General features: G+C 42.0%; 1 protein-coding gene across 6 annotated transcripts in view; it reads left to right on the forward strand.

Moving 5' to 3' along the window:
- STYXL1 (serine/threonine/tyrosine interacting like 1) overlaps positions 1 to 16,019 on the forward strand; it is a 72,106-nt gene that overhangs the window by 10,519 nt on the left and 45,568 nt on the right. For 5 of the 6 annotated variants that reach the window (XM_081791695.1, XM_078440446.2, XM_081791697.1 and 2 more), the window contains exon 2: positions 1,077 to 1,180. In XM_081791695.1, coding sequence (XP_081647821.1) covers positions 1,078 to 1,180 — 103 coding nt within the window. In that variant the 5' untranslated portion in view covers position 1,077. Of the gene's footprint in view, positions 1 to 1,073; positions 1,181 to 16,019 lie in introns of all 6 variants that reach the window. The other variant, XM_081791696.1, reaches the window with a different exon arrangement.

The raw sequence follows: 16,019 nt of genomic DNA on the forward strand, positions 1-16,019 counted from the left end.
AGTTCTGTCAGTACACATCAGCGATTCTCCACCCAACTTTGGCCTCCGTGATCTTTGTCCTAAGCCTACAAGGCCCCTCCGCAGGGTCGTGGCTTATCTCTCTCTACCTGCTGTCACACCAGCCTCCTTTGGACTCTGTCAAGTACTGAATGTTCTTCCCTTCCTCACCCTCTCTCCCTTCTCTGCCTGGCTAAGTCTTGCATAGCCACCTGGTTCAGCCTAGCAGTCACATCTCAGCCCTTTCTGTCTGCTCCAGCCAGATGAGGCCCTCCTGTTAGCTTGTCCTCCAACACTGGATGCTGACTCTTGTAATGCTTTTCCTGTTTATAATGTGGTTTTTGGCTCAATGTCTGTATTCCATGCTAGGCTGTAACCTTCATTAGGGTAGTCTGTTTCACCAGTTATTTCCAGTGCCTGGTATACAGTAGGTGCTCAGTAGTGAAATGAAAGAAGAAAGGAATCGGTGACTGTATTACAGCCTACTGTGTATTTCTCTGGCTCAGATACGCTGTGTACAATACTTGATTTTCTGTGATGCACGTTACTACAAATTTTTGAAGCTTTCCGGATCACCTTCATGATTATTTTCATCTTTGTTTGAAGGTGTGTTAAAGAGTTTAATCCAGTATCTTTGGGCATTCATTTAAAATAGAAAGAAGGGGGCGCCTGGGTGGCGCAGTCGGTTAAGCGTCAGGCTTTGGCTCAGGTCATGATCTCGCAGTTCGTGAGTTCGAGCCCCACCTTGGGCTCTGTGCTGACAGCTCAGAGCCTGGAGCCTGCTTTCGTTTCTGTGTCTCCCTCTCTCTGCCCCTCCCCAGCTTGCACTCTCTCTCTTAAAAATAAACATTAAAAATTAAAATATTTATATAAAAAATAAAATGGAAAGAGGCACTAGTCCACTAGGCTCCATGCTGAGCACTGATCCTGCTTAAGGTTCTGTCTTCCCCTCCCTCCCCCCCTCTTTCTCCCTCCCTCTCCCTCTCTCCCCCGCTCGCTCTTGCGCTTTTTCTCACTCTAAAGTAAATAAATAAAATAAAGAGGTACTAAGCTTATACATTATTGATTCTTCCCAGTAGGATGGCTGGTTTGGTTTTGTGTGAACCAACAGAGCTTTACAACATCTTGAATCAGGTCACAAAACTGTCGCGACTGACTGAACCCAACTATCTCTGCCTATTGGGTAAGTGCTTTAAAAATATGATTTTTGGTGAATCAACAAATCTATGGGGATGAGGGAATAAATGACTTTAGAAAACCTTTAGATTCCTTCGACATAGCTTAAAATGATGCTACTAATTGTCACATGACTTGGAAATCATTCCAGCTTAGGTCTAGAAGTTCTTGGAAGACCTGTGTTCTTGTCAAGTGAAACATTTCAAACATCCAGCAAATACGTAGTGATGCTGACAAATGCCCATGTACCCACCACTCAGATTCAGCGTACATAACGTTAACATAGATGTACCCCTCTATCGTACCCCATCCTGATCCCATTGCTTCTCCTCCCCAAAGATGATCGGTTCTGTATTTTTACATTTTTACTATATATGCAGACATCCTGAAATAGTGTGTGGCTTGATCATTTATACAAACTGTACCGTAATGTACAGTCATTCTGCAGCTTGCTTTTTCTTAGAATTTTTGAGATCTGCCCCCCTCCACCCCTGCCCCATGTCTAAATGTGAAGATCTGTTTTAACTGTCAGGGTAGCACCCATTGCTAATCAGTCGTGATGTGTTGCTTGCGTTGTTTCTATTGATGAACAGTGCCTTGTGCAACTCTTATTCACGGGCAAGAATTTCTTCAGGGTATCTAACTAGAAATGGTATTGACAAGTTGCAGATTCCGCTTTCACTACATTATTGTCAAATTGCCTCCAAAAAGATGATCATTTTGCATTCCCATCATCAGTGTAAGACCCATACCTACCGACACCCGGTTTTGTCAGCCTGGAAAATTTTTGCATTCTGATTGGTGTGAACTTGTGATTTTTTTTTTCTCCCCCAATTAAAAAAATCACAATAAAATACACATAACATAAAATGCACTGTTTTGGCCACTTTTAATTGTACAGTTCAGTGTATCAAATACGTTCATAATGTTGCACTGTATTATGCACACCACCATCCATCTCCATAACTCCTCATCCTGTAAACTCTAAAACTTATACCCATTGAACACTAACTCCCCATCCCTCCCATCCCTAATCCCCTGGAAATCCCCATTCTCCTTTCTGCCTCTGTGATTTTTAAAAAAATTTTTTTTAACGTTTTATTTATTTTTGAGACAGGGAGAGACAGAGCATGAATGGGGGAGGGTCAGAGAGAGAGGGAGACACAGAATCTGAAACAGGCTCCAGGCTCTGAGCAGTCAGCACAGAGCCCGACGCAGGGCTCGAACTCACGGACAGTGAGATCGTGACCTGAGCCGAAGTCGGACGCTTAACCAACTGAGCCACCCAGGCGCCCCTCTGTGATTTTTAAAAAAATTTTTGAATGTTTTTTTAAATTTATTTTTGAAGGAGAGAGAGAGACAGAGCATGAGTAGGGGAAGAACAGAGAGAGAGGGAGACACAGAATCCGAAGCCAGGCTCCAGGCTCTGAGCTGTCAGCACAGAGCCCAATGCAGGGCTTGAACCCACAAACTGTGAGATCATGACCTGAGCCGAAGTCAGATGCTTAACCGACTGAGCCACCCAGGCGCCCCATCTGCCTCTATGATTTTTGACCATTGCAGGTCATGTAAGTGGAACCATACAGTATTTGTGTTTTGCAACCGGCTTATTTCACTGAGCATCATCACATCATCCAGGTTCTTCATGTTGTAGCATATTGCAGAATTTTCCTAAGGCTGAATAATATTCCGTTGTATGTATATACCACATTTTGCTTATCCATTTATTTGTCAACAGACATTTGGGTTGCCTGCATGTTTTAGCTATCGTGAATGATGATGATCATGGGTGTACAAATATTTCTGAGCCCCTGCTTTTATTTCTTTTGGGTATATAAGCCAGAAATGGAATTGTTGCATCATGTGGTGATTCTATTTTTAATTTTTTGAGAAATTGCCCCATTGTTTTCCACAGCAGCTGTGCCATTTTACATGAACACAAGGGTTTACAAATCTTTAATTCCTCCACGTTATTGTCAACACTTGTTATTTTCTGGTTTTTTTTGGGGGGGGTAGTAATCATTCTAAGAGGAGGGAGGTAGTATCTCCATATAATTCTGATTTGCATTTCCCTAATGATTAGTGATGTTGAGCATCTTTTCCATGTACTTATTGGCTATTTGTATATCTTCTTTGGAGAAATATGGGATCGAGTCCTTTGCCCATTTTTGAATCAGTTTTTTTTTTTTTTTTTTTACTTTTGAGTTTTATCAGTTATATACATATTCTGGATATTAATACCTTATCAAATTTAACAGTCATGAAGTTCAGTTTGCCTATTTCTTTTTCATTTGTTGCCCATGCCTTTGGTGTCCTATCCAGGAAATCATTGCCAAATCCAATGTCATGAAGATTTGCCCTATGTTTTCTTCTTCAAGTTTATACTTTTAGGTCTTACATTTAGGTCTTTGATCCATTTTGAGTTAATTTGTGTATGTAGTGTTAGATAAAGGTCCAACTTCATTCTTTTGCATGAGGATATCCAATTTTCCCAGCACCATTTGTTGAAAAGACTGTCCCATTCTTAATCTCTTGAGATTCTGTATGAATTTTAGGATGTGTCTTCCTTCCTTCTTTCCTTCCTTCCTTCCTTCCTTCCTTCCTTCCTTCCTTCCATGTTTGTTTATTTTGGGGGGGGCGGGTAGGGGGTGGGGAAGATATAGTGCAGAGCCCGATGTGGGGCTTGATCTCATGAATCCTGAGACCATGACCTGAGCCAAAATCAGTCACCCACTTAACTAACTGAGCCACGCAGGCACCCTGGGTTTTTCTCTTTCTATAAAAAAAATCATTGGGAGTTTGATAGATAGTGAATTGAATCTATAGATTGTTTTGTATAGTATTGACATCTTAACAACATTGTTTCCCAGTTTATGAACATGGAGTGTTTTTCCACTAATTTGTCCTTTAATTTCTTTCAGCAACATTTTGTAGTTTTCCACGTACAAGTCTTTTGCCTCTTTGGTTAAATTAGTTCTTAAGTATTTTATTCCTTTTGACATAATTGAAAATGGAATTATTAATTTCTTTGTCAGGTCGTTTATTGTGAGTGTATAGAAATACGACTGATTTTAGTGTGTTAACTTTATATCCTGAAGCTGTGATGAATTCATTTGTTGGTTCTAACAGGGTTTTTTTTGTTTGTTTGTTTTGTTTTTTTTGGTCAGATCTTCAGGGTTTTTCAAATCTCATTGACTTTACGGTACAAAGAATATATTTTAATGTATGGAATTTTTAGAAGTTTATTTTTTTAGTAATTTCCGCAGTCACCACGGGTCTCAAATTGATGAACCCCAGATCAAGAGTCACTTCCTCCTCCAACTGAGTCAGAGAGGGAGACACAGAATCCGAAGCCAGGCTCCAGGCTCCAGGCTCCAGGTGCCCTTTAGGGTTTTTTTTGTTTTGTTTTGCTTTTTTTTTTTTTTTTTTTGGTTTACACATATGAGATGATCTCATCTGCAAACTGAGTTGATTTTGCTTCTTCCTTTACAATTTAGATGCCCTCTATTTCCTTTTATTGCCTAATTGCTCTGGCTAGGGCTTCTAGTACTTTGTTGAATAAAAGTGGTGAAAGTCCACATCCTTGTGTTTTTCCTGACCTAGAGGAAATGTCTGTAGTCTTTCACCATCGAATATGACATTTGCTCCATTTTTTTTTTTTTTTAACATGTGGTTTTAGTATGTCGAGGTAGTTTCTTTTTATTCCTGGTTTGTTGCATGTCTTTCTTATGAGAGTGTACCACATTTTGTCAAATGCTTTTTCTCATCGGTTGGAATGATCATGTGGTTTCTTTCTTTCATTCTGTAGATGTGGTATATTACATTGACATTTTGGTATGTTGAACCATCCTTACATTCCAGAAATAAATCTCACTTGTTTACGGTATGTAATCCTTTTAATATGCGGCTAATATTTTTTTGGAGAATTTTTGCATCAGTGTTCATACTGGCCTGTAGGTTTTTTGTTTCTCTGTTTTTCTTGTAGTTTCTTTTGCTTTGGTATCAGGGTAACGTTGGCTTCATAGAATGACTTAGGAAGTGTTCTTTCCTCTTCAATTTTTTTGAAAAGTGAGAAGTATTGGGATTAGTTCTTCTTTACATATTCACCAGTGAATGCATCAGGTCCAGGGCTGATTTTTCTTTATTAAATAAATTATATTAAAAAATTTTTTTTTAGTTTATTTATTTTTCAGAGAGAGAGAGAGAGAGAGCATGCAAGCACAGGTGAGGGAGGGACAGAGAGAAGAGAAGGAGAGACAGAATCTCAAGCAGGCTCCATGCCATCAACACAGAGCCCAATGTGAGGCTCGTACTCACAAACCATGAGACCATGACCTGAGCTGAAACCAAGAGTTGGACGCTCAACTATCTACACCACCCGGGCACTCTAAATCAATATTTTAATAAACACATGAAATTCTTCTCTATGGGGATGAATAGATCTCTAGGTCAGGGATTTCAAAAGGTTTATCATCATCTTTTGAGACAATACACTGAATTCTGAAGTGTTAGATTGGTGAGAAGCGATGGATGAGATCTTTTCTGGGATCTGCTTTTGGTCAGAAATGGGAAAGACCCTTCAGAGTAGTGGACTTGGGGAGAGTACAGACCAGGGAAAAGCCTCAGTGCATGTACTGTACCTGGCTTATAATTCTGCTTTGGGTCAACTCTACCAGTATAAGAATATACATGTGGAATATAATAATATTGAATATAGTTTAAACTCTCCTCTATGAATATATGTCCTGTATAGATCCAGCCTGATAATTAGAGTGGTTGAGTGGTCTATGCAACGCTTCTTCTTCTTCTTTTTTTTTTTTTTTTTTGGTCAGGAGAGTTTTAAATTTTTTTTTAGAGAGCACAAGCAGGGAATAAGGAAAGGGGGAAATGGAGCCTAAACTGAGCATGGAACCTGTTGCCAGACTTGATCCCACGACCCTGGCATCATGACCTGAGCGGAAATCAAGAGTCTGATGCTTGAGTGCCTGGGTTGGTCAAGCATCCAACTTTGGCTCAGGTCATGATCTCATGGTTTGTGAGTTTGAGACCCACATTGGGCTCTCTGTTGTCAGCACAGAGACCGCTTTGATCCTCTGTCTCCCCCCACCCCCCCATCCCTCCCCCTCTGGTTTTCTGTCTCTCTCCCCCACCCCGATCCCTCCCCCTCTGATTTTTTGTCTCTCTCAAAAAGACCCTTCCCCCCCACCCCCATCAAAATAAATAAACTTAAAAACAAAAAAAAAGAGAGAGAGAGATGCTCAACCGAATGAGCCACCCAGGAGATTTTTGATCATTGATTCAATCTCCTTACTGGTTATAGGTCTACTCAGATTTTTTCCTTCTTTGTGATTTGGTCTTGGTAGGTTTGTGTTTCTAGGCATCTGTCAATTTCATTTAGGTTTTTTAATTTTTTGGCATATAATTGTTGATAGTACTCTTTTACAGTCTTCTTTATTTCTGTGGAATTGGTAGTAATGTCTCTACCTTGATTTTTGACTTTAGTAATTTGGATCTTCTCTCTTTTTCTTCTTCTTAGTCCATCTAGCTAAAGGTTTGTTGATTTTATTTTTCAAAGAGCCAACTCTTGGCTTCATGGATTTTTTTTTTTTAAGTCAGTGTCATCTGGGGCACATGTGATGAGGTCTATGCTGATTTAAATTTGTATCTGCACATATATGCACAATAGTTCCCAAAGCTAAAGACCACATGATTGTAGAAATTAAAAAAAATAAAATGGCCCTTCTTGGAAGATTAGAGCAACACATCCAATCCTCTTGTTTGTTTGTTCATTTTTAATTTTTTAAATGTTTGTTTATTTGGGGGGGGGGGAAACAGAACGAGTAGGGGAGGGCAGAGAGAGAGGAGAGAGAGAATCCCAGGCAGGTTCCATGCTGTCAGCACAGAGCCCGATGTGGGGCTCGAACTCACGAAACCATGAGATCATGACCTGAGCTGAGATCAAGATCTGCTTAACCAACTGAGCCCCCCAGGTGTCTCCCAGTCCTCTTGTTAAGAAGCTATAACTGAACCCAGTTTGTCTGCCCGCCATGGCACAGCAAAGCCAATCCTACAGCAAGGAGAGGGTTTGAGAACAGCCAAATGACAGGAGGGCGAGCCTCAAATCTGCCTTCCTGAAGGGGAAGAGAACAAGTGTTTGATAATCCTAGGGGTTGGGATTTCATATGTATTGATGAAAAGGATGGGGAAACTTAAGACTGTTTATGAGGAAAGGTGGAGCATTCATATCACACAAATGTATGTTAACATATATCTCATGTTCACTTTACAGTGGACACAGCATTAAAATGAGGCAAAATTCAGGAGGTCGTCTTAGGGCAAAGAGAAGGGGCTCTGTGCATGCTCTGAGAGCGGGATGGGGTTTGGGGCTCTTATTTCCAGTCAGGAATGCAGGGCTTTGTATGTTCATCGGCTGGAACCCTATCAGTGACCTTGAGTCTAGGCTTCTGCAGAGACAGTAGTGGATTTGTTAGTGAGATCTGGAAAAAAAAGCCATAGCTGATTAGGGAGAAACGGGTCTCTGAAAAACAAGCTTTAAATTTCCTGTTAGTTTCAGGGTGCCTGGGTGGCTCAATTGGTTAAGCGACCAACTTTGGCTCAGGTCAGGATCTCACAGTTCGTGGGTCCAAGCCCCGCATCGGGCTCTGCGCTGACAGCTTGGAGCCTGAAGCCTACTTCCTTTCTCTCTGCCCTTCCCTCTGCTTGCAGTCTGCCTCTCTCTCTCAAAAATTGATAAACATTAAAAAAAATTTTTTTTTTTAATTTCCTGTTTCAACCTCATTAACCCTATGGAGCATGGTTTCTTATCAAAAAACTGTAGCTTTGGGGTGCCTAACTGGTTCAGTTGGAACAGCATGCAGCTCTTGATCTCGGGGTCCTGAGTTCAAGCCCCACATAGGGTGTAGAGAACACATAAATGAATAAATGAATAAATACTTTAAATGTCTTTCTTTTTTTCCCCGAGAGAATGTGTGAGCAGAGGAGAGGGACAGAGGGGGAGAGAGAGAATCTTAAACAGGCTCCGTGCTCAGTGCAGAGCCCAATGCAGGGTTCAATCCCAAGAACCTGAGATCATAATCTGAGTTGATATCAAGAGCCAGATGTTCACTTGACTGAGCCACCCAGGTACCCCACAAATATTTTTTTTCAGAGCTACTTTTTCCTTTGTTTAAGATTATTTACTTTATTTTTTATTTTTTATTTTATTTTATTTTTAATTTTTTTAAATGTTTTATTTATTTTTGAGACAGGGAGAGACAGAGCATGAACAGGGGAGGGTCAGAGAGAGGGAGACACAGAATCCGAAACAGGCTCCAGGGTCTGAGCTGTCAGCACAGAGCCCGACGCGGGGCTCGAACTCACAGACCGCGAGATCATGACCTGAGCCGAAGTCGGACGCTCAACCGACTGAGCCACCCAGGCGCCCCAAGATTATTTACTTTTTGAGAGAGTCAGCATGTGAGTGGGGGAGGGTCAGAGAGCAAGGTTGAGAGAGAAACCCAAGCAGGCTTTGCATTATCAGCGCAGAGTCCAACACAGGGCTCGAACCCATGAACTGTGAGATCATGACCGGAGCCAAAATGAAGATTTGGACACCTAACTGACTGAGCTACCCAGGAGCACCTCTTTTTTTTTTTTTTTTTTTTTTAGGTGTGGTTCACAAGAAGCTACATTTTTTTTTTTTTTTTAAGTTTTTTTATTTGGGTGCTTGGATGGCTCAGTCGAGCATCTGATTCTTGATTTCAGCTTGGGTCATGATCCCAGGGTCGTGGGATCGAGCCCCCATGGCACTAAGTGTGGAGCCTGCTTAACATTCTCTCTTCCTCTGCCCCTCTCCCCCACTAGTGCACTTGCTCTCTGTTTCTCTTTCTCTCTCTAAAATTGAAAAAAATTACATGTTAAAACATCTTGAGCGGTGCTTGGGTGGTTCAGTAGGTTAGGCTTCCAACTTCGGCTCAGGTTATGATCTCATGGTTCATGGGTTCCAGCCCCGCATCGGGCTCTGTGCTGACAGCTCAGAGCCTGGAGCCTGCTTCAGATTCTGTGTCTCCCTCTATCTCTGCTCCTCCCCAGTTCGTGCTCTGTCTCTCTCTCTAAAAAATGACTAAACATTTAAAAAAAATTAAAAAATAATCTTGAAACTGTCTTTTGAATTTATATTTACATTAGTTAAAAGAGATCCATTCATAAGACTACCTAGAATTAGGCTTATAATATATTCTAGTATTTCAAGTTTATGACTAGTTACTAAACATCAGTTTACAAATAACGTGTTCAGTTTTTCAAATCTTTTTTTCCCCACTTTTCTTGAGAAATAATCAACATATATCACTGTGGGAGTTTAAGGCATACAGCATGATGGTTTGATTTGCATATATTGTGAAATTGTGATAGGTTTAGTTAACATCCATCATCTCTTATAAATACAATAAAAAGAATAGAGCATTTCTCCTTACAATGGGAACTCTTAGGATTCACTCTTAAGAACTTTCCCACAGGGGTGTCTGGCCAGTTCAGATGGGAGATCACATGACTCTTGATTTTGGGGTCGTGAATTTGAGCCCCATGTTGGGTGTAGAGATTACTTTAAAAAAATTCTTAAAAGAAAATAAAAGTTTCCCACATATCCTACAGTAGTGTTAGCTACAGTCCTCATGTTGTACATCATAACATGTTCATTTTTTTGTGTTCCTTTTATCGAAAGGGAAAATTCTAGCTTCAGTCCTATCCAGTCAGGGAAAAACTGAGAAAATAAAAGATCCCAGCAGTTCCACATAAATATTACATTTGTCAAATGGGAGAACTCCCAACTGAACCAGATGTTCATATTATTAAGATACTTTCATTGACATAATTTTTTTAAATGTTTATTTTTGAGAGCGAGCGCAAGTGGGGGAGGGGCAGAGAGAGAGGGAGGGAGACAGAGGATCCGATTCTGGCTCCGTGCTGACAGCAGTGAGCCCAACGTAGGACTTGAACTCATGAACCATGAGATCATGACCTAAGCTGAACTCAGATGCTCAACTGACTGAGCCACCTAGGCGCCCCTTGTCCTTAAAAAAAAAAAAAAATTTTTTTTTTAAATCTGTATTTATTTATTTATTTATTTATTTTATTATTATTTTTTTTATCTTTATGTTTAACTTTCCTTTAATTTTTTTTTTTTAATATATGAAATTTACTGTCAAATTGGTTTCCATACAACACCCAGTGCTCATCCCAAAAGGTGCCCTCCTCAATACCCATCACCCACCCTGCCCTCCCTCCCACCCTGCCCTCCCTCCCACCCCCCATCAACCCTCAGTTTGTTCTCAGTTTTTAACAGTCTCTTATGCTTTGGCTCTCTCCCACTCTAACCTCTTTTTTTTTTTTTTTTTTTTTTTTTCCTTCCCCTCCCCCATGGGTTTCTGTTATGTTTCTCAGGATCCACATAAGAGTGAAACCATATGGTATCTGTCTTTCTCTGTATGGCTTATTTCACTTAGCATCACACTCTCCAGTTCCATCCATGTTGCTACAAAAGGCCATATTTCATTTTTTCTCATTGCCACGTAGTATTCCATTGTGTATATAAACCACAATTTCTTTATCCATTCATCAGTTGATGGACATTTAGGCTCTTTCCATAATAATCTGTATTTATTTTTGAGAGGGAGAGAGAGAGAGAGAGATAGAGTGCAAGTGGGGGAGGAACACAGAGAGAGGGAGACACAGAATCCGAAGCAGGCTCCAGGCTCCGAGCTGTCAGCACAGAGCCTGACGTGGGGCTCGAACCCATGAACTGTGAGATCATGATCTGAGCCGAAGTCGGATGCTTAACTGACTGAGCCACCCAGGCGCCCCTCCCCTTGTCTTTTAAAAAAAAATGTTTATTTTTGAGAGTGAGTGAGCACATGTGCATGAATGGGGGAGGGGCAGAGAGAGGGAGAGAAAGAGAATCCCAAGCAGGCTCCATGCTCAGTGAGGAGCCTGACGTGGGGTTTGATCCCATGACCCCGAGATCATGACCTGGGCCAAAATCAAGAGTCTGACACTTAACCCTCTGAGCCACCAAGGCGCCCTTCCTTTTGCCCTTTTTGATCTTTTTTAACCATGGGCATGATTTTTTTTGTTTCCTGAAAAGATCCCTCCAAAGGAATAATCAAATCATGTTTCTAGTAGAGAAAAATTTATCTAACTTTTCACAGTGATGGCATCTAGGACTTCTCCATGCCCTCTAGAAATGTCATATGTTTAAGGGGAAGAAAAACCTGGAAAGAAGAGAAGACCTGTTTCCCACTTGTGGGAATAGCTGCTTGTGTTCCCAGCATGCATCTGTTGTTTGGGTTTGCAGGACGAGAGCCTGACGTTTGGCCTCTGCAGAGAGCAGACCGTCTCCCTTCCTCACTGCTCCTGGTGACCACGATTGTAGATGCAAACACAGGCAGAAAGCCTCTTGGATCTCCAAGTGCGGGGATCTTAATTGCCTCATGGGCCCCGACGCTTTGCTTCAAATGCAGTGCTGCATTCTTCCCAAGGGCACACTTCCCACATTGGCTGTTTTGAAAGGGAGACAGACAGACAGTGTGAGTGGGGGAGGGGCAGAGAGAGAGGGAGACAGAATATGAAGGCTCAGGCTCTAGGCTCTGAGCTGTCAGCACAGAGCCCATCGCGGGAGATCATGACCTGAGCCGAAGGCAGACGTTTAACCGACTGAGCCCCCCAGGCGCCCCTGCACATCCGTTTCTTTAGTCTCTGTTACTGATTTGTGAGTTCTGGTAGACCCTTGGATCATTAGGTATTTCCACAAGTCTTTTCTCTTTTGAAATGTTATCCACCACCACCCCGACCCCGGCTTTTACAGCCCATTGTTTTATATATATGCATGTGTGCGTCTATGTCGTATCTAGCAATCTTGATGTGCTATCCTGTTAATCCTAATTATTTGCGGTTCTGTTAGATTTTCTTTCTTTTTAAGTTTATTTTGAGAGAGCGAGAAAGAGGAGGGGCAGAGAGGGAGAGAGAGAGAATCCTAAGCAGGCTCCACGCTGTCAGTGCAGAACCTGACATGGGGCTTGAACTTAAATTCCAAGACCGTGACCTGAGCCGAAACCAAGAGTCAGAGGCTTAGCCGACTGAGCCACCCAGGCGCCCCTGTGTTGGATTTTCTATGTAGACCACCATATTTATCTATGTATAATGGCAGTTTGATTTCTTCCTTTTAAGTTCTTATACATTTTACTTTTTTTTTCCCCCCTTATCTCACTGCATTGCTGTGCCCTTGGCTCTCCCGTTTGGTGTTACAATGGACCGTGACTGAGCGTTTTGTCTTTTTTCTGCCTTTACCAATTTGCTATGATATTTGCTGTAGCTATTTAGTAATTTTCCCCAACAGGTTAAAGAAGTTCTTACTACAGACTTTTTTCATGACATGAATTGAAACTTTTGTTGCCAAAGGTTCCAAACAGCCAAAGCAAAACCAGTGAATCACTGAAGTAATAACGAGTAAACATTTATTGTATACACACAGAAAAGACAGTTTGCAAACTGGAAACATTGAAACCAGACTGTGGGATAAGGCTCAGGGGTATGTTTGTTATAAAGCTGCATAGTGGGAAAATAGCATTTATTTTTCCACAGTGATTGGTCACAATATTACAATATTTTTTCAATTAAAATATTAAAACAATATTTATTTATTTTTGAGAGAGAGAGAGAGAGAGAGAGACAGAGTGTGAGCAGCCAAGGGGCAGAGAGAGAGAGGGAGACACAGAATCTGAAGCAGGCTCTAGGCTCTGAGCTGTCAGCACAGAGCCCAACGCGGGGCTGGGACCCACGAACCGCGAGATCATGACCCGAGCTAAAGTCAGACGCTTCACTGACTGAACCACCCAGGCGCCCCTTTAATACCTTAATGTGATTTTCTAGTATTACATAGTTCCTACTCCATCATCACATAGTGTGTGCACACTGTTAGATTTGGCTTATTATGATTTCTGATTTTCACATCTATATTAATGAGTGAAATGAGCTTACAGTTTACTCTGCTTAGTTTTGCTTGTTTTTAAACCATACAGACTGTGTATCTGACTTCTTTTGCTCAAGTTTCTATTGTTAAGATTCACTCCTGGGACGCCTGTGTGGCTCAGTCTTTTGAGTGTCCAACTCTTGATTTGGGCTCAGGTCGTGATCTCACAGTCTTGGGATCAAGCCCCGCGGTGGGCTCCGCACTGGATGTGGAGCCTGCTTAAGATTTTCTCTTTCCCTCTGCTCCTCTTTCCCGCTCGCGTGCATTCTCTCTAAAAAAAAACAAAACACAAAATTCCCTAGTGATGTTACATTAGCTACATGTACTTGATTCATTTTTGTTGCTTGCACAGCACCACAGGTAAACAAAGCCAGACCCTAGTTAAAGAGGCAAGGGCAGATTTTAATCAATAATATACTGTTGCAATAGGAAGGAGTCCAGTGTGAACTGAACTCTGCTTTGGATTGCACAGAGGTCGCTGGGTGATTTAAGGGAGTGAGGGAGGCGGGTGGAGAGGGAGAGGGAATGTGGGGCTCAGGGGACTGGGGAAAGTGAAAAATTACAAGAAGCGGAGGGGGTGTGATCCCTGTGAAATCCATCTGGGTTTGCTGACTGGAGCTTATCAAAGTTAGATTCCTACCCTTCCGCAGAGGCTGGGAGACAGGGGCCCTACCTTCAGGTGTTGGCTGGGCAAACAGCAAGTTCTTTTGGTAACTTTGAGTTTTCTCAGGAAGGTGCTTTAAGGGAGGCTAGGGTCAGCCTAGGGATGTGGCCTTTTTTAAAAATAAAGATATGGTCACATGTCTGAGATGTTTTGTCTTATGGACTCCCAAGCTCTTTATAAACTCTGGCTACAAGTCTTTTGTTATTTGTATCACAGATCTTTTTTCTCACTCTGTGGCTTGCCCTTTCACCTTCTTAATGTTGTATTTTGATGAAAAAAGATAGAGGTTCTTAATTTTAATACAATTAGGTTTACCTGTATTTTTTGGTTTGTGCTTTCTTACGTCCTTTTTTTTTTTTTTTAATTTTAGAGCGGGCGCGCACAAGGTGGGGAGAGGGGCAGAGGGAGAGCCAGAGAATCCCAAGCAGGCTCCAGGCTCGGCTCAGCTCGGAGCCCAACACGGGGCTCGAACCCACAACCCTGGGATCGTGACTGGAGACAAAATCCAAGAGTCAGACGCTCAACCGACTGAGTCATCCAGAAACCTCCCCCTCTGATGTCTTTTTAAAGAAATACTTTTAGAGTAATTTTAAGTTCATAGCAAAATTGGGCAGAAAGTAGAGATTTCTTGGGGCGCCTGTGGGGCTCAGTCAGTTAAGCGTCCAACTCCTGACCGCAGCTCAGGTGCTGATCTCACAGTTTGTGGGATCGCACCCAGTAGGGCTGTGCGCTGGCAGGGCGGAGCCTGCTTCAGATTCTTTCTCTCCCTCTCTCTTTGCCTCTCATGTGCATGTGCTCTCTCGAACATTTTATTTTATTTTTAAGGTCTTGCAAACCTTTTTATATATATATATATTTATATATATATAAATGTATATATATATATTTAATCTTTATTTTTGAGAGAGAGAGAGACAGAGCATGAGCAGGGGAGGGGCAGAGAGAGAGGCAGACACAGAATCTGAAGCAGGCTCCAGGCTCTGAGCTGTCAGCACAGAGCCCGACGCGGGGCTTGAACTGATGAGCCATTAGATCTAGACCTGAGCTGAAGTCAGACTCCCAATCGACTGAGCCACCCAGGCGCGCCTCAAGTAAACATTTTAAAAAGTAGAGATTTCCTAAATTCCCCGTCCCCCACCTAAACACAGCCTCTCCAACTGTCCTCATCCCCCACCAGAGTGGTGTGTGTGTTATTACTGATGAACCTACATTGATATTCTGTTATCACCTAAAGCCCAGAGTTTACATTTAGTGTCGTACATTCTCTGGGTTTTGGCAAATGTAGGACATATGTGCATCATTACAGGGTCCTGGATTTCACTGCCCTAGAAATCCTGAGTGCTCTGTGTATTCATCCCTCCCTCCCCACTGACCCCTGGCAACCACCAATCTTTTTATGGTCTACACAGTTGTGTGTTTTCAGGGATGTCCTATACTTGGAACCATACAATATATAGCCTTTTCGGACTGGCTTCTTTCACCTCTGCATGCATTTAACTTTCCTCCATGTCTCTTCCAGATTTGATAGCTCTCTCTCTGTGTGTGTGTGTGTGTGTGTGTGTGTGTGTGTGTGTACATACATGCAGGCACGCATGCTCAATAGTGTTCCATTGTCTGGATATACCCCTATATCCATTCACCTATTTAAGGAAATATTTGCTTTCAACTTCTGGCAGTTATGAAAAAGCTGCTATAAACATTTGTGGTTATAAACTTTTAACTAATTTGGGTAAATACCAAGGAGCACCATTAGCTGGTGAGAGTATGTTTAGTTTTGTTAGAAACTGCAAACTGTCTTCCAAAGTGAAGGACTGTTCTGGTTTCCACCAGCATTTGGTGCTGTCTGTGTTTTGGATTTTTTTTTAATGTTTATTTTTGAGAGAGAGAGAGAGAGAGAGAGAGAGAAAGAAACAGAGAGAAACAGAGCACAAGTTGGGGAGGGGCAGAGAGAGAGGGAGACACAGAATCTGAAGCAGGCTCCAGGCTCTGAGCTGTCAGCACAGAGCCCAACACGGGGCTTGAACTCACAAGCCGTGAGATTATGACCTGAGCCAAAGTCGGACGCTTAATCAGCTGAACCACCCAGGCGCCCCAGGTTTTTGACATTCAAATAGACAAATAGGCGTGTAAGGGTATCTCACTGTTTCAATTTGCATT

The sequence above is a fragment of the Panthera onca genome, chromosome E3 (genome assembly GCF_046562875.1).
Source record: "Panthera onca isolate mPanOnc1 chromosome E3, mPanOnc1 haplotype 2, whole genome shotgun sequence".
NCBI lineage: Eukaryota > Metazoa > Chordata > Mammalia > Carnivora > Felidae > Panthera > Panthera onca.